The sequence below is a fragment of the Podarcis pityusensis genome (genome assembly GCF_964106645.2).
Source record: "Podarcis pityusensis genome assembly, chromosome: 6".
NCBI classification, from domain to species: Eukaryota; Metazoa; Chordata; class Lepidosauria; order Squamata; family Lacertidae; genus Podarcis; species Podarcis pityusensis.
This window is the reverse complement of record NC_138030.1, coordinates 31,496,009-31,515,007: the sequence shown is the minus strand read 5'-3', so window position 1 is coordinate 31,515,007 and position 18,999 is coordinate 31,496,009. Positions and strand designations below refer to the sequence as shown.

Below are 18,999 nucleotides of genomic sequence, written 5' to 3'. Positions count from 1 at the left end.
CAAAAAAAAGCATATCATTCATATTTTAGGAAGGAATACAGCCCTGTGACATGGGCTGGATTTCACAATAGCCTATTATACACCACCCAACAAGCAAATAATAATTATGCAATAGCATGACACCCTAATTGCCAACTGAAAGCAAAGTCGCAGTTTGTAAAACAGTGAATATCAAATGCAGATTTCTATGTGCGCCTCAAATTACAAAACCAAAAGAATCCATCTCTAAGCTAAATACATTGGGTTCTAATAATAATCTTCCAAGTGTTGAATATAACCCCTCCCTGAACCACACAAAAGCAGCTGAAACTGAACACCTTCTAAGAGACACAGGGAAAAGAATTCATACTCCTATTGGTAGAAGCAGGTGCCAAGGTTTAAAAAGAAAATAAACCAGCAGGAGCTTTTTATTCTTTTTTACTTTTCCACAATGAGAGCCACAAGCCACAGCAAACATGGCACTAGGCCCGCACGTCCCCCTTCTCACTCTGTGGGCATCATCAGTATCAATACACTGGACTGTGGCGAACTGGCAAGGCCAGGCTTGGCTACATGAGCACGGTACTCTTTCCCAGCACTTGAAGCGTCGCGGTCCCTGAGTGACCGCCGTCTACGCCCATCACCTTTACCTCCAAAGCTGTGGAAGCGAAGTAGCTTCAGAAGAAGAGAGGCAGGCGATATCTGCTAAGCTCAGAAGACTCCCCCCCCCCCCCAAGGTTTGGAGGGGCTGAGAAAGACCCTCGCTTCGCATTCCCACCCTGCCCGACTCCCAGCATCCCTGGTATGACGCGAGCCCGAGAAGCCAAAGGGACGGTGGCGTCGATGGATGCGCCTCCGCCCGCCACGCTGGGCACCTGCTCGCGGCCTCATTCGCCCCCCGCAGCAGCGGCGGCGGAGCGAATCAGGCGAGGGGGGCTCTCTGACTGACATGCTGCGGCAAGGACGGGCAGGCAGAGGCCTGGAGAGAAAGAGCGGGTGGTCACGCTCGCTTCGCCCGCCCGAGCCGCCTCCACCCCGGCCGAGCCGCAGCGCCTCAGAACGGCGAGGCGAAGATGGTACTGGGCAGCCACGTTTCTCCACCACCGCCGTCGCCTTGCATTCCCGACCACGGCAAAGAGCCCCCTCAGCGAGACAACGGCTCCCTCGCTTCGCCTGCTCCCGCTTCCATCCGGGCCAGTCGCCCTCAGGCGCGCTGAGGTAACCAACCTGAAGGCAGCACCCCGCGCTCTCTTTCTCCCCTCCCCCCCCCCCCATCATCTCGTTCCCCTCAGGAGCAACCGCCACTCACCGGCTTCGGAAAGGAGCTTTCGCGCACCGCAGCCGCTACCACGGCAGCGTCCCTGCTCGCGGAAGGCCCCGCCCCCCATGCCGCCTCACCCTTCTCTGCTCGCGGGAGGCCACGCCCCCGCGCCGGCCTCTTGCCGAGGTGGCCCCGCCCCTTTTTATTCCACTATTATTTCCCAGCGCCGTTTCAATAGGCGCCTCGCTTACCCCGCGCTCTCAGGACCGCTCCTTCTGGCCCCGCCTCTCCGCATGCGGAAAAGGAGAAAGCGGCGCTGGCGGTACGGACTTTTTCTTACGTCCCTTGTCATTTGCTAAACGAGGAGCCTAAACGCCGCTGCCTGGCAAAAGGAGTCGCGTTGATGTCAGAGGGATGGATTTCCTCCAAGCATACTGAGGATCAGAGCATTTGAGTTGAGTGGCTGGCTGGCTTGGAGTCAGAATGGTCCTTGCTCCTTGGAAGTGGGTGCTGATGCTCATGCTCAGCGGGACATAGCAGTACACACCCACCTGCTTGCATTTAACAGCCCGATTCTGTTCGTGTTTGAAGTTCTATTGAGCTCAGTGGGGCTTCCCCACAAGCTAAGTGAGGGAACACAGGTTTAAGGGGCTTGGTTATTGAGTAAAGGCACATAAGATCATGCCGTCCTAATAATGTCCGTTGGAAACAGTGGGAGCTACCTAAAAGCACACAGTAATTAATGGGATGATATGGACGCCTATCTGAGAACCCAATAAATAGCACTGGGGTGCAAGTTGCACAGTACAGTATTGCTGTTCAATTCTGGGAGAAGGTCCTGCACATATCTATATATACACGATCCAAGTAAAAAGATTCAAAAACTCATTTTCCATGTGCTAATCTAAAGGAGAGTCTAGCTAAGGAGCTTATTAGGCTGGAGTATGTACTACTGCTAGGAAATGGGCCTCTTTCCAAGTTTTCTCTATTCTGCCAGAGACATGACTTCTAGCTGTACTTGGGAGAGGAAGGAAGGTTCTGAATTATTAGCCAGTGCCAACTTCCATAAATAAACATTTAATTCATGATGCAGTATGAAATATTGAGATATCCTTTGGCATCAAGGCTAAGCTGGAGCAGAGAAAGGTGAAATAGGAGAGGAAACCAGTTAATGTTAGGCAAAAAAATAATGTCCAAGCTCACAGAAAGTGCCAACACCTGTTTTTAAAAATCTGACATCATGGTCTGAGCGCATCAAAGCACAGTGTATAATACATACACATAAGGTACTGAGGATTAAGTCCCACTGAATTCAATACAGTACTTCAATTTTTTTCCAGCCTTCTGTACTTTCTTCAGTGGCACAAGAACAGCAGTAGGGATGAAGACCTGCAGCTTTAGAGCTGCAACCCACTGTAGCAGACCATAAAGGTAGTCTAGGAGGATGAACACAGTATTTATATTCACTACAAAGTACCTCCTTAATGGTATAGTTTTCATACTCTCTGTAGCTGTTTAAGCTATTGCTAAATCCCTTTACTACCTTTTGAGCTAAAAACCATTACAGTATTTTTAAATTTAAAAAGGAGTTTCTTACAGGCAGCCTAAATCTAATTAGGCCTTAGGATGCACACCAGCATAAAGTAAAGCAGCTTCCTAGCGTCTAAGTTCTGGTATAGATTATATTAAGACATTGGACCACTTAGCTTGCTGCATTCTACATAGCAAATCATCAGTTAAATTTGTATAATTAAATTCCCCATGTGAGATAACTGCTAAACTTTGTCACAATCCTATGCATGTTTACTCAGAAAGTGCATGTTTAGGATTGCAGTCTTAATTTATCTGAAATTAACTTTAAACATGAATGGCTTTAGTCCTCTAACACTGAATATATCATTGTGTACACATTTTGCAGACCATGATTGAACCAAAATGGGCTTTTTCTTAGATCTTTTGAGATTGGCAACACATCTATATTTTAACCAGTTCCTGCAGCTGTGCCTTTAACAGCAGCTTGATCTACAATTAAGCAGGAGACAATGTTAAAAAAAAAATCACTTGCTAATATTTGCAGATCAACAATCTGCAGTTAAGAGAAAGCTAAGCTTTCCCCCCTCCCTTATCTGTTTGCAGCATATTTATGGTCACACACACCCCCAATGTGGTAAATTGCATAAAGAATTCTGCTCTGTTGGTTTCGTTTTTATAGGCTTTCTTAGTCTATATAAATCAAGTTATTTCGTTACTGCATAACAAAAAAAAATCACAGCCTATTGCTCTCTAAATATGTAATTCTTGGCTAAGTTGCTGGAAGTAATGATTTTATCAGCAGGAGCAGCTATAGCTGTTTAGAAGATGGGAGGGGGAACTATAAGTGTTGTGTGAAAGAAGAAATGAGTATTGATTCCTCTCATCTAGAAAAAGCTGATGGTAAGTGAACTAGGCCAATATATCAGAATTTAATGCTTTCAGGTTTATGCTAGAGTGTGATCCTTTGATATTATAATACAAATTCAGTTGGGAAAACTTGGGAGAAAAGATGAGGCGACTGTTTGAGAGAAAAAGTGTAAAAGTTATTAGAACTTGAGTGGGGAAGGTTGAAATAAACTGAAGTACAGTACAATGGCAACTTACATGCATTTAACTTGTGCACATTCAGATTTACGCAGATGGCAAAAAATAAGGTGGACAGGTGTCCGAGGGGGAGGGAACTTTAGCAATCCCACCCACCATTGCACCCAATATGCTTTGATTATATGCAATTTTGGCTTTGGTACAAACCCCAAAGTGTAACCCCCACTTAAGTTGCAGCCTCCTGTAGGTTAATCTGGGTATCACCCATTTTACTACCTAGCATGGGCATAGCTGGGGGCGGATGTTTGCCCCCATGTGTTTTAAGGGTTGTTGTGTGTAAAAAAAGCTACTCTGCTGATCCGTGGGGGTGACCTTGGAGCAGGCATAGGCAAACTCGGCCCTCCAGATGTTTTGAGACTACAATTCCCATCACCCCTGACCACTGGTCCTGCTAGCTAGGGATGACGGGAGTTGTAGTCCCAAAACATCTGGAGGGCCAAGTTTGCCTATGCCTGCCTTGGAGGAACTCTGTTTAACTTTCTGTAGAGTGTAATAAAAAGATGTACATTTCATTATCTTGCCTATCATGCTGCAGAACACTTTAAAAAGTCGCTACTTAGAGGAATCCACGAAGTTTGCAACATTTCTTTCATCAGCGAGTGGTATGAAGTTATTGGATGGAGAAAGCGCCCAGAAGGCAATTCACAATATATTGGCGTTTCATCCTGAAAAAGATCTCTCAACAACTTTGTTAAATGGGGTCGCCTGAGAGTGATTTAAAGCTTAAGCTGAACAGAAATCTGACCGCAGTTCTTCCCGGAAAGTACTATCTATATACGGTGCCGCCCTGTCTCTTTGAAAGGGGTGCATTTGGGACGCAGGGCCGTGGGAAAGCCTTAAAAAGAGGAAGGACCCGTGGTGTTGTTTTCAAGAAGAGATATCTCGTGAAAGCGCATCAGCGGCGACGGCGCCCAACCACTTTCCCGTCGGTGAGAAACGAGGCAACCGCAGCGGGGAGAAGCCGCACTGCCCTGCGCGCCTCAACGAGCCGCCGCGACTTTCGCAGGCTGATGACGTGACGGCTCGGCGTCGCGGCCCGATTGCGTCCGTCTCCCGCGCCGGGGCGCTTCTGGATGTCGCGAGAGTTGCCGGTAACGTCCGTTTACGGGGCCGGCCTCAGCGGGGATGGCTGAGGAGCTGCCTGGAGCCGACGAGCGAGGCTCCACGGCCTGGTTTTCGCCGAGGAAATGGCGCCCCGAGACCGGCCAGTAACCGCGTCCACTTTGCCATGCGTAAACGCGGGGCCCGGAAACGTCTCAAGGCTCGGGCCGGCGACGTCTGCTTGGAGCGCGGTGAGTCGCTGAGGCCCAGTGCTAGTGACCGAGGCGGGGGGGGGGGAGGTGGAGTCGGCCATTATTGTTCCGGATCCTTAAACTCTCGTTTTCTGCCTGTAGTGACCGTAGCCGATTATGCGAATTCGGACCCCTCCGTGGTGAAATCCGGCCGCGTGAAAAAGGCTGTGGCCAACGCGCTGCAGCAGGAAGGTGAGTTCGGGCTTGAATGGCCCACGGAGGGTTTTTTCCCCGACCTGGAGAGTCGTTACAGAAGCTACTTAGAGCATGTTGGCATTAAAAAATTAGCAATCTGTATTTTAGTGTCCAACGCTTTCGGGTGCCCTCTTGCCTTCCTCTACCCCCCCCCCCCAAATCTCGTAAACACTGCAGGATTTAATTAGGTCCCAAGGTATGGTCTAATCATAGCACCTGGGACCACCACATTGCCCACCAGGAGAAGACCTTAAGCAACTATATTAATTGTTTTCATCACTGTAGGCTTGTCAGAGTAGGAGGCTCCATGTATCCTTGATGCATGTATATGTGGGCCTTTAGAACAGAAGAGTGAGCACGTCCCTGTAATCTTTTCATTCTGAAGAAATGGTACGCTCGCTATCAGAAACTTAAAAACGCTGTTATAGGCTAACAAACTATTAGAGCCCTGTAGTCAAATAACCAGATGGTTAGTATAAATCAATAAATAAAAGTCAGCTACTTGCTTTTATCATATCTGCTTTTTGGCCCCGTTACTGCTCTAAATGCACAAACATCTGAAGATGCAAATGACAGAATTTCTATGTGCAGTCTAGATTGAGTAGTCCTATCCCCTCTCATGTCCCGAGTCCACAGTCCTCCAAATCTCCCTTCCCCATTTCACATCTTATGATTTATCTGGAAAATGCTTGATTTGGTTGTGTACTTTCTGCTGTTCAATTACTGTTTATGACTACCTTAATTATGTTTGTAATTATGGATTTTCTTGTTGTAATCTGCCTTGAGCATGGTTTTAACTATGGGAAGGCGGAGTACAAATAAAAACATGTATGTGTGTACACAGCTTCTCCTCTAGGTGTAGGACAAACATATAGCATTGTACCAGTCCCATTTTCTTTTTGGCTTTTCTTATTTCTTCCTCCCCAACTCCATTTTTCAATCATCCATTGACTCAAGTTTCCTGCTTTTCAGACCACTACTCTCTTGCTTGCTTTCTGTAACCAGAATGTGTTATGAGCTAGCCTTCCTAAAACTTCTCTGTATACTAAGCAAACTTTTCTTTGATTCTTCTTGTATCAGTTTCCCTGTCACCTCTGAACTTTTCCCAAGCCCCATTCTCTTACCATATGTTCAGATTTCTCTTACTTAGTCTGTTGCTTGCTGTTCACCCTTCCTTCAGACCCGCTGCCTCTGGACTCCCTGTCTTGGCTTGCCTAATTCCCATTATAGCTTCCCTGCTCTTGACCTTCTCCTGTGTAAAGTTTTAATCAGAGCCAAACCGGTAACTTCCATTCCTTAGGGAATCTGGCCCGTAAACTAACTAGTTTACTTTGAAGCTGAACATTTTGTGCTACCACACTACTTCCAGCAACTGGAAATTTCACCACCAGTGCAGATAGCAAATCATGTTTGGTAAAATAGGCTTCATGTTGTTTTTGAAACTACCAGTTGGCTATTTATTTCTCCTCTAACAGTTGGATTACTAGGATAACATTCAGCATAGGCATTTGCCAGCTCTTGTATCTTAATATGTTTTTTCTTTGTGGTTTTAGCAAAATCACTTTGTGGTTTGGAAGCCTCTTATGTGCCTACTGATGAAGTGTTATCAGTGGCAGAATCTTGTGATAGTTGTGATGAAATGGATTCTAAGGATATCACCAATGATTCAATATTGTCTGGAAAAAAGAAAAGCAAGAGACATAAAGGTAAGAGCTGAGTTGATTTAATCAGTCATTCCCATTTGTCAAATTAATTACTTTGTGTGAGAGAGAGCTATGTAGTTTCTCAAGTTTCTATCCTTATTTGGCATGCAAGCTTCCTTTTTACTACCTCTGTAGCTGGTAAAAACCCTAGCCAACAGCCATTGTAGACATGCTCCAGCCATGAAGCTTCCTGGTTGAACGTGAGTCAGTTAATTGGCTACCTGAAATACGATCTTAGAAGATGAAGTTGTTTGAATGGGCAACTCTTTATATTGCAGCTGACTATGCTGATAGCTTCCTAGCACTTGCTGGGGAGCAAAGACTAACTGCCAGGTTCTTGATTGTAACATACTTGATACTGTACGTTGCCTTGAGACGTGCGTGGAAGACGATTTTTAAAAATTGAGTGTTTTAAAGAAATTCCCCCTACATGTAATCAATCAATCAAAACATTTATACCCTGTCCTGGTGCAAAAGCACCACTTGGGATGGCTTACAAAGTTTAAAACATCAGTAGTATAAAAATGATATTAAACAGTCAACCAAGGAGGTTGGAACAACAATTAAAATCAAGCATAAAAACATTTATTAACCACATATGACAAAAACCTGCCAGAATAAAGTAGCCATTAATAATCAACCAAGAAAAGGGGCAGTGGAGAGGGCCAACTTTACATCATGATGCAAGGTGTTGTAAATCTCACTTTGGAGCCTAGTTCTAGCAAAGCAATGTCCATTTCTTGCTATCCTTGAAGACTTGATAGGATGAGTGTCAGTAACGGGTTTTTTCCCTTTCCTTCAGATGATTCTGATGAGGTGATAGGCAAAGACTATCCCATTGATATTTGGTTGGTGCTGGCTTCCTACATACGTCCAGAAGATACTGTGAATTTTTCTCTTATCTGTAGAAAAGCCTGGATTGTCACTTGTACTGCTGCCTTTTGGACCAGACTTTATAGAAGGTATGACAATTTATAACTGTTTTTTTGTCAGTAGTAATTCATCATACAGGAAGAATGGAGAATTGAACTGTAGGCTAGTTTTGATGCAGGATGTGGTCTGCAGTCCTCCCATGTGCATAACATGGTCAAATTAATGGAATTCTTTTCTTGTGCAGCAGTAGGGAGATATTATATGGCTCACTGGATTTTGACACAAAGCTTTGCATTGGCTTTATGAACGATGGACAAGAGAGCACACCAGTGTCTGCATCACAGGAAAGAGGCATAATTGGCTATATCTCTATGTTGACCAGCTCAGTGTTTTGTGTAGTACTTGTTTTTTTCAGCTTCTGCTAAAGTAACTGTAACTGTAAATATACTAATTGCTGTTAATGTGTCTACACTTGTATTACTGTGTGAGGGAGGATATTATAATATAGGTGAGCAACACTTAGACAGTCTTTATCTCTTCCACTGTATTAGCTATTGTACTGTACTTTTGCTTTTACTTTTGCCTGTTCTTCTCTCAGAGCTGGAGAGAGAGGACGCCTGAATCCCTTTGTCTGTACGTAGTGTATAAATAAATACGTAGATTAGCTCTACAGTGTCTCACGCTTCTTGCTGTGTTAAGCTAGAAGATTAGTGTGCATATATTATTTGATATATGTCGCTGAAGTGTATTGGAGAAGAAAAGAAATGCCTATTCCAGAGCTGCGCATACCAGAAGACACTTGAGTTCAGGGCTGCAGGGGCACCCCCAGGCTGTTTTCCAACAATCTGGTTATCAGATGTATATGATAAGTGGATGAATGAGAATGGGAAAAGGCATAATGACCTGGTACATTCAGCTAGTATTCCTTTTCAGTTTTTTTCTACATTAATCTTACTAACAAGATTTTTCATGTAGGTATGATCAGCATTTTTAGAATGCTGAACTATCTGGTTCTCCACTGTAAACCTGGACTTTGATTATGCATAGGTTGACGAATAGTACAGGAGAAAAATCCATGGTGGCGAACATTTAAAATAAATGTGATGGGGGTGTTATAGGGTGGTATATGACTTTCATACTTGGAGCAGACCAAATAAAATGGTGAACTTTACTAACTTTAGTCCATTGATTTCAGTGGGTCAAATCTTAGTTTGACTTTGTCAGATACCTGCCATTTTTAGTATTTTTTTGGGTTTACCTAAAAGGGCAGGGATGCTGAGGCAGATGGAACCTCCCTTCCCTCACCAACTAAGATACATGAGTGGGCTGCATGCGCTCTTCACATTAGTTTTAGTGAGGGTCATTGCTCTTCCACTTTTTTTATTAGGAGATGTTAAGATGCCTTGTGGAGTTCTCATTCTAATTCCAGTGTTCAAATGAATCTATGCTTGACATTATGTGGAACAGATAGTTGATACTGGATTTGGAGAGGGTGTGGCCAAAAACAGAATGCATCTCAAAAGGGGGAGCAAACTCTGTCTGAGAAACACTGGTTTAAGTAGTCTTTGCATGAAATTTAGTATTTGTCTTACATGAATTTTTGTTTGCATTTTAGGCACTACAACAGAAATGCATCCCTTCCGGTCCGTTTACAGCCAGAGTCAGTGGAAAAGTTGTACTGCCTTCGTGCGTGTGTAATTCGGTCTTTGTACCACATGTACAGACCTTTTGTTTCTCAGGTAGCCAAGAATCCAGCTATCCCAGAAACTACACCAAGCACTCTCAAAAATTCAAAAGTAAGTTTGAAGAAATGTGCTCTTATCCAAGTGGTGTGGTGTTGTATTTCTGTTGAAGCAATGAAATGCATGTGTTTGAGCCCACTTCTCAACTCACATTTTTGGACAGGATTTGTTTTTGCCAGCAGCACATTTGTGCATATTTACTTACTGTTTATTAAAGCCTTGGCTCTGGATTTCTGCAGGCATCTTATTCTATGAGTGCCTGATCTTTGACCTGCCAAAGCAGAAATTAAGATGTTTACTCTTAAAATACAAGATTAACATTTTCCATGTCCATTGGCAATGTGTATGCACAACTAATATCTGTTTCAAAGCAGCTTGTACTCCCTTGTCAAATTTTTCTTTCCTAGGAGGTTGTGAGCTAGCCAGTTCCCAATCTAATGGAAAAGAAGGATTGACATCTTTGATTCTTCATGTTCACATCACAACGGCTTTGGTGTCCACAGCTAATAGTGCAGTCATACTAACAATCTACATCCCGTGTATTTGTAAATTAACTTTATAAAAGGAAATTAAATGTCAAAAATCTGTGTTGCAGTAACAGTTATGGTTTTGCTTAAATTCTGCAAGCGTAGGCATTTGCCATCAATCTTACTTCATTGCACCTTTGCATTATTGAAATGCAAGTTACGCATTTGTGAATATAGCAGTGTGTTTGCGCACTGTGCAGCCACAGAGCCTCTACACTTTGATTTGGGTATTCCTCATTTAGAGTCTCCTCTCTCTTACGGGAGATTGACTGCATTGAGCATGCAAGGCAGAGGAACTTGGACCCTTTGGTTACTGAATCCAGATCTTGTATTTAATTTCCCTTTCTCTTTCCCAGTGTAGCTTCTGTGGGACACTGGAGCCGTTGTGGTGTCAGCAGAAGTTTGCCCTTAAGGACATCCCCACTGTTTGGAGCAGCAGGCCACATGGTACACATCTGAAGGGTAGGGCAGCTGACATGTGGATGACGTCCTCAGCCCCTTAGGAGGTATTCATGTGTTAAACTACTTTCCTCCTTGTAACTCATACCCAAGGCTGCTCAGAGGAGTGGGATAGTTAACAGGGGAGCATGCTTCTGACAAGCTATGAAGAGAGGCAAGTTTGCATGAAAGCTCCTTGCTGCATGCTTCTGAACTTAACTAAAATTTGGCTTGTGCATGTCTCCTTTATGAAGAATGAAGGTTTGATGCTTACAATAGATAGTTACTAGTGTAGGCTCTTATCTATACAATACCTAGGACTAAAGGGAAGAATCGCCCTTGAATAGAAGAGTGTCTCCCTCTTATTGTCTGTAAGAAGAATGAATCAGCAATTGTTGCCTTTGGACTTGGGTCTTTTTCTCTCTTGTTTGGAGGGGATTGTTTAGTAATAATAAAAACTCAGCAGTTTACAAAAGATAAAACAGTAAAGTCAAGAAAAATACAACTCCACTTGAAAACATACACAAGTTAAAATACATAACATATTAAAATTACCTCAACTTTCTAAGCATCTGGATAGGCTTGTACAGTGGTACCCCGGTTTTTGAGGGTCTCGGAAGCCAAACATTTCGGTTTTTGAACACCGAAAACCCGGAAGTAATTGCTTCCATTTTCAAACATGCCTCGTAAGTCGAACGGCTTCCACTGCATTGTTTTTTTCAAATTTCCCCATTGACTTTGCAGCTGCTCTTCGCGCCTTGGTTGTCAAACAGTCTTCCGGAATGTATTACTTTCGACAACCAAGGTACCATTGTATAAACAGGAATGTTTTTAGCAGGCACCAGAAGAGTACAGTGAAGGTACATGATTGATCTCAATGGGCAGGGAATTCCAAAGTGCAGGCTCTGCCACATTGAACAATCAAGTTCTTACAAATGCAGAACAGGTAATATGTGGCACCTGCAGAAGGGTCAATTCTGCCAATCAAAGCAGTCATGGATGCATGTAGGGTTAGGTGATCTTGTAGGTAAACTGGTCCAAAGTTGTTAAGGGCTTTATATACCAATAATAACACCTTGAACCTGGCCCGCTAGCAAATCTGCAATCTGTAGATCTCTGAGCGTTAACATGCTGACAAGTCTTTAGCCCTGTCAGCAATCATTCTGCACCAACTGCACCTTGATAACTGTAAGTGTAGGTGTAAATTGTCCCATGTGGTTATAAACTTATCTATAGAATATATGCCCCTAACCTGAATGCACAACTATGTGCCCTGAAGCTTCAACTAATAATATACCAGTAGTTCATCTTATTGTCACTTTTCTGCTCTTGGTTTCTTTATTTTCAGGTGTTTCAATGTGAGTGCTATGTGCAAATAGCTATATTGCATGACTGGTTTGTGTCATGTTTGACACAGATTTCACATGTAATGTTTGGGGCAGAAGCATGTTTTAAGCTTTTACCAAGTGCTATGCTGCCTCATAGCACTGCAAAAAAATAACAATTTGATTCATGGGCCATGCAAAGTGTATTAATTTGACTATGTACAAACTGCTTTAAAGCAGTTTTGTTGTTGTTGTTGTTGTTGTTGTTTTAAAAAGAAACCTTTCTCTTTTCTGCATCAGTGTCTGCTTTTCTGGTCTAAAAAAGTTGGTCGACAGCCTTCACTGTGGGAATTCAGCTTCAAATTCCAAAGGCAGGTATGAAAGCTAAACAACTTAGCAATTTCATGGATGTTATTTATATACCACAATATAGTAAAATAATAAACATAATATTAAACCACAATTAAAAACAGACATAAAAAGCAGCAATCGAAAATATTTCAGGAATAGTCTGCAGTTATGAAAGTTTATAGATATGGAATCAGTTTCTAGCAAACTAATGGGCATATTTCTTTCAAGAATAAGTCTTTCAAGAATAAGTGTTTGAAACATCTTCAACCACCCATCCGGTACAAAGATGTCCACATGAACCCTGACCAAGACTGCTGTCTGCTGCAGATCACTACTCTTGATTTCATATATATTCCTATAGTCATGGGCATGACAGTTACATTGGTAAGTGTTAGAACTTCTGTACTTTTCAACCATAGCTTCAAAAATATGTCCTGTGCTATCTTTCTACCAGTATTGCTAGAAAAAAAATTTATATTGTGAGGAATTATTTCCTCAAATGATAAAGCTTATTCTTAAAATTTGCACATTCAAATCCTACAGTAAATAGCGTTCATATTTGACAGGTCCAGATCTTAATGTTTCTGATTTATCTTATTTGCAGTTCACGATAAATGTGAGCACCGACATGAGGCATCACAGAGTGAAAATGGTGTTCCACGATTCTCCAGTTTGGAGTGGCAAGAAACACAGATTTGACCATGGAGTGCAAGTTGTAATGGACCCTGTGCACAGTGTGCGCCTTTTTGATTGGTGGCACCCACAATTCCCTTCTTCATACACCTGAAAACTCTCAAGTAGTTTGTCATATGAACTGGAAAAAAATTCAAGAATCCTGGTTATATTTGTAGACTATATACTATATACCATCTCCATAAATGACTAAACTTGATAAGTCAAGTCTCTGTATTTGGTCAGCAATGGGAGGAATATTTTATGATAAGGTTGCATAAGCACTTATGGAAGGCATTTTATGATCGGGGGGGGCGGGGAAGCTTCAGCTAAAACTTGTCTGGTGCCAATGAAAATTATCACCACCTTTATGAGAAAAGCCTATTGTTTCTATATAGAATGACAGTTCAGGTACTAGTGGTATATCCAAGTTAAAGTGATAGTTTCTGGTTATCTCTTTACAGCATACTTGGACTGGTGTGCTCAGTAAGGAAACTACAAGGACTGCAGGGTTATATATCCTCACCAGTCTTGATTACTTCTAGCAGGACTTACTCACTCTATGCCTTGGACATAGATAGTTCACAGACTATCTTTGTAGAACAAAGGTGAAGTAGAACTGAGAGCTGACTTGCTTAAATGTGTGTCTTCAGAAGATACTGGCTGTAGTAGAAAGTTCTCTTTAGCTCGGTCTGCTTGCACATGCTATATAACTACTTCCCTGTGTACTGTACTTCAGGGAACTGTATAATTATCTTAGTCTCAATTTTGCAGTAATTGGAGGAATGCTTACTACCTTGCTAGCTTATTAGGATTTCTTGGAGTAATTGGTCTATAACAAAGTCACTTCTGACTTGGATAATATACTAGCCAAAATACTGGAAAATTCTATAAGCAACTTGCTCATAAGGCTCCATTTTTCTTAGCTATAGAAAGAAGATACATGGTCACCAAAGTGTAGTGTTAGGGTAGACAGTTGGGCAAAACAAGTTTTAACATAATGTCATTGGGTTGTATTCACAGAACATTTTCCCCTTCTCCTCCCCCGGTGCACCAATTAAATATGTTCTGTGGCTTTCCCTAATACTTTGAAGTATATTTTGGTTAGGGAGGGGGAGGGAAAGTCCTGTTGCCCAGGTGGAACTTGGGCTTGCACAGTTACTTAATTTAATACCACCCATTAATTGTAGAAATTATTAAACCTCTGCAAGTCTTGCCTCTTCCTCTTGAGCTATTCAACAGCGCAGGCCGATGAAGAGCCCATTGACAAGATGTGAGGAAGTAAGATAAGACAATAAATATGTAGGAAATCTGCAACTTTTCATCTGGCAAATAGTGTCTCCCCCCTGTCTATTTAGCGCCTTTGCTAAATGCCACTTGAGGGAGACCCTGCCTTTTCATATTCATGGTCATTACACTACACCTGACCCTCACTTCCTACCCATTTAGGTATCAAACAGGTGATGCATAGGAAGGAAAGGGGTCTGTGACTTGCATTAACAAGCCACAAAGTAAAGGATAAAGAATTGAAGCTGGGCATTCAAATGAGATGGCTATTGTCTGGAAGTACTATCTCAGGCTTGGACAATGCAGTAGTTACTTTGCTAACAAATTGAAGGTGGGTTCTATTTGAATAGGAAACAGCTAAGAGCAGCAGATGTATGCAAGTGAAGGAACCAATGGGAAAATCACAGGCTAAGGAAAAGAAAGTGGTGTGGGAGCTAGCTTTAAAGGGAACCTGAATTTGCACTATCCCTCCCACTCGGGTGCAGCTCTTTTCTCCTTATATACACACACACACAGAGCACACTTGGTGGGCATTTTATGTATTCATTCACAGCATTTATAGCCCACTCTTCAGCCAGAAAAACTGCCAGAGTGGCTTACAAGTAAACAGAAATAACATCAATATATAATCCTACTTTGAATACTGTTAAATTCTATTATTATAAAGATCAAATTCAAACTACACATAACATGGTTTGAGGTGAAACTGGTGACTGGCTCAAGAGATTCTTGCAATTGCTGCTTCTCTTCACTGTGGTTTTGACTTCTACAACTCTTGCATTTATTAGATCTTGTATGAGTTTTTGCAACGGCACGGTTTCCTCACATTTCCTTTTCTTGTATTTGATACCCCTATTTCAGTTCTCCTGGGACCTTTTATCTGATTACCACCTTAATAGTGGGAGGCTTTCTGCTTGGTGCGTAGTTCTTCTATATTGCAAAGATCAGTGTGTTTGGCTTTCCAAACAGAAGAACATTTCAGGTGTTGGTGTCAAGTGGCATTTGGCATTTTCTGAGTTAAATTTTTCCTTCCTCGTGAGCCATAAAACTGAAATACAAAAAGCAAATTCTTGTCATATGAAAGGCAATCAAAGTTGCAATAGCAAGAAACATGTTAAAGAGTAAAATCAGAGACAAGTGGGACAAATTTAAAACAAAATAAGGCTAAAATTCAATCATGAACCTAGAGCAGCATCCATCCTTTTTTTTTGCCTGCACTAGAGAATTTACGGATATATCCATTACCTTATTCTACCACTTTAGTTGATCATGTTTAATTTTGTGCTCATAATCTTGTCTCTGTGCATATCCTCTCCTTTCATAACTAACCTGATAATAATTAACCTGAGATTTGTAGGTGCTAAATTAAATTAAGTTACTGATTATTTAAACAGATAGCAATTAGGAAGATAAACACAGGACAGTCCTGCCATAAGGAAATACTGGACTGTCTTTTAACACTAGCAGACAAGACATTTGCCAGAGAACTGGATTTCAGAATGCCGTCAGAACACTGGATGGTAACACTAAATAAAGTGTTCTATCCACTTCTAGCAATAATCGGGATCCCATGTAAGTATGCTGGACGTAAGCAGCAATTAGAAATGTCTTCCAAAATTGGGCTGTCTTCCTGAGCAAGGGATGCAACCACAGAAGCAACAAAGATTTAATGTCTGGTAGAGCAACAGTCAGCGATGCGGGCGGGGGGAGGGGCTTCTCACTGAAAGGGGAGAAGAAAAATACAGTTTTGAATGAGGAGAGAAAAACAGTCCTTAAAGCTGGGTCGTGCTTTAGAAGCTGCTCTCCCTCTTGTGTCCTTGGGATTTCTGACAGCCTGTATAATGTCTGTAAGTGATTCTCATGCAGTTCTTCCATCATCTGACAGCCATTAGAGATGTTTACAAATCAGTATTCCAGCTGAGCCTGCTTTGAGCTTATTTCTCAGTGATCTTCAGCTGACATATGACTTGCAACTGTCTTGAAATTTACTTCAAATGTGTTTACACTGATAGCATTGGAACCATTTAAAAATGAGAGAAACAGTCATAGATGTTTTAGGATGCTGAATGATAATCTAAATAACTCTTCTTCCCAATTTGCAGGGGATAGAACAGGGTAGAATTTAGCTCCTGAAGGACCACCAGTGGCCTGAGAAAAGTCTGTTGACTTTCTCCACAGTTGTAGTGTCAGAACATAAAAAGTGCCTTTCTGCCAATGTACTCACACAAGGTGGTTTGGTATCTTTATTTTAGATACCTTGTGTGAGTACATTGGCAGAAATGCACTTTTATATTCTGACTCTACAACTGGAGAACTTGTTGAAAAGCTTACTCGGTTGGATGCCAAATGCTGGATACAACCCCTTAGCATAGTGCCATGAAAGAGGAAGCTCTATTGGCTTTATTTTTTCTTGGAACCTGATCCTTGGTTGCCAGCTAAGCAATAGTTTACCCAACATGTACGATGGACTTATCTGCAGTAATAATTGCAATGGGGAAGCCAATTGAGTGAGCTGATGGGACAGTGTTTCCAAATATTTGAATTGCTCAGGGAGAAGGAAACAGCAACGGAATGTTTGTAGCTCAACATCTATGAGAGAGGAGAATGTCGTATATTTGGGATCCATACTTCATACAGATTTTGGGGAGGTATGTGGAGAGTAAACGGGCTGCTAAACTGAGACGAGGTCCCTCAGTTGAGGTGAAGAGTAGCTGAAGGAATAAACAGAACAAGCAGATATAAGGGTTAGCGGAGGAAACAGGTCTAGGGAACGGCAGAGTGTAGGGGACACAAGAAGACAAAAGTGTTGTGAAAATACAGGGCCAAGGCACAAAGCAGGTGGGGTCAGGGCTACACTGACGTGTATTAGGCATACGGTTTATTGATTACAGGCTTCCAGGTACGGAATTTGGTCCTGGTTCTTGGGTTACATGGTCTTGTTTTTCATTGCAGCAAATATTATGACATTGTTCATCTTGTGGCGAAAGAACTGTCGTATTGCCCCTTCCAGTCGGTACCACCTCATGGCCATGTCCTTCTCAGACACAGTGGTCCTTGTTCTTTTCGTCCTCCTTGAGATGGTCACAGAACATTTCAGTGAAAGACCATTCTGGTACAGTGACCCCTGGTGTACCCTGCGGGATGTTTTCTGTTATGGTGCAGTCAACACTTCTGTCTGGCTGGTGGTCTCCTTCACCATTGAGCGCTTTATCACTATCAACACCTTCAGGCTAAAGATGAGAATCTGTTCTGCCAGGAACACACTGTATGCTATTGGTGTGATCCATGTCTGCAGCTACATTGTGGCCATCCCCCATTACTGGTCAAACTATTCGGCGGTGGAGAATGCTACAGGACTTTCTATCTGCAAGTATAACCCTAAGCTCTCCAGAACATATGTTGAAGCGCTTGTGTGGTTTCAGACTTCTCTGCTCTATATTATCCCATACACCATCATCTTCACCTTGAACAGCCTCATTCTAAGACAGATAATGCGCCATAACAAGGTGCACTGTCTCTCTCGAGAGGTGTTGCATAGAACCCCGCCTAAAACTCACTTAGGGAAACCAAAAAAGAAGTCCGTTATCCTCCTGGTGACAGTTTCAATGACATTTGCCTATCTCTGTACCACAAGGTTTGTTACCCAAATCATCATCAAGACCTGCTACTATGACATAGAAAGGAAAGATTACTCCAAGACCATAAACATTGTGGCAGATATAGGGACCATGCTGGAAATGACCAACACTGCTGCCAATATGTATCTCTATGCCTGCACCCAATCTGCCTTCCGAAGGGAGCTTATCCGGTATCTGAAGATCATCGTGCATCCCTGGCAAGCAAAAAGAAAAACCCTACCTGTTGTTTTCCAGGCATAGAACAACATACCATCCAACAGAGATGTTCGGATACATCTATTTTGCAGCTGAGTCAGGCCACCTGAGCTCTGCCTTCAGTGCTCTTGCAGGTGGGAAGATGCAACTGGTTCCATGTCCCAATGGCTCACAGCTTCAGCCTACCTGGATGCCTGCTTTTCAGTGACAGCAGCAAAGGCACCCAAATGGATGAGTGTCTCCCATGATTTTGAAAGAATTTGCTGGGCCATTACCAATCCACTGATACATATATTTTCACACTGCCTCCCGTTATTTAAACAGCCTCTGCACATACACACACAAACACCACATGTACCAGCACCGTCTGCTTCATTCGATCACCAACCTCCTACTCTTTCAGGCAGAGAGAAGGGTCTTTATTTGTGAACCGCCCTGAGATCTTTTGATGAATGGCGGTATATACGGTAAATGGAATAAATAATAACAACAACAACAGTACCATTGTTACAGTAAGTGCACTTTTAACATTTGCAGGGGGCGGGGAGTGCTGGTACTGCATACCCTTGCGTACCCCCAGAAAAGAAGCACTGAATAATAATAACTATAATTGTGCATTCTGTGTAGCTGAAGCCCAGCCTAAAATAGCAACAGCCCACTGCCTGAAGTAGCGGAAGCCGATAGCGCCGACTTTGCTTCTTGTAGAGAAATCTGTTTCTTCCTCCCACACACTACTAATAACCCTTACATTTGCTCAGTAATGTGTACCTTTCTGAATATAGCAGAATTCTACTGCTTAGTTCTGCTCTGCCTTGGTGTCAAATTGTGTACGGTAAAACGCTTGTCCAATCTTGTGGTGGGTTGGACATCTGTATCATTTCAGA

General features: G+C 42.6%; 3 protein-coding genes across 9 annotated transcripts in view; 2 read left to right on the top strand and 1 right to left on the bottom strand.

Annotated features, from left to right (window-relative positions):
* Positions 1-1,406, bottom strand: part of PPFIA4 (PTPRF interacting protein alpha 4) — a 116,034-nt gene extending 114,628 nt beyond the window's left edge. For 6 of the 7 annotated variants that reach the window (XM_081010579.1, XM_081010581.1, XM_081010582.1 and 3 more), the window contains exon 1: positions 1,289-1,406. The gene's annotated coding sequence lies outside the window, so the exon portion shown is untranslated. The remainder of the gene's footprint in view (positions 1-1,288) is intronic. The other variant, XM_081010580.1, reaches the window with a different exon arrangement.
* Positions 1,407-4,947: 3,541 nt separating this feature from the next.
* Positions 4,948-13,218, top strand: TMEM183A (transmembrane protein 183A). Its single transcript, XM_081010605.1, is given in 9 exon segments — positions 4,948-5,100; positions 5,103-5,169; positions 5,272-5,361; positions 6,918-7,070; positions 7,870-8,029; positions 9,556-9,736; positions 12,273-12,347; positions 12,552-12,707; positions 12,928-13,218. Coding segments are annotated over 9 exon segments (1,101 nt in total). The 5' UTR covers positions 4,948-5,064; the 3' UTR covers positions 13,111-13,218.
* A 2,467-nt stretch (positions 13,219-15,685) lies between these two features.
* Positions 15,686-18,530, top strand: LOC308479162 (putative G-protein coupled receptor 139). Its single transcript, XM_081009608.1, has 2 exons — positions 15,686-15,854; positions 17,235-18,530. Exons 1-2 carry the CDS (start codon positions 15,782-15,784, stop codon positions 18,158-18,160), a joined length of 999 nt encoding a protein of 332 aa, XP_080865734.1. The 5' UTR covers positions 15,686-15,781; the 3' UTR covers positions 18,161-18,530.
* The last annotated feature ends 469 nt before the right edge of the window (positions 18,531-18,999 follow it).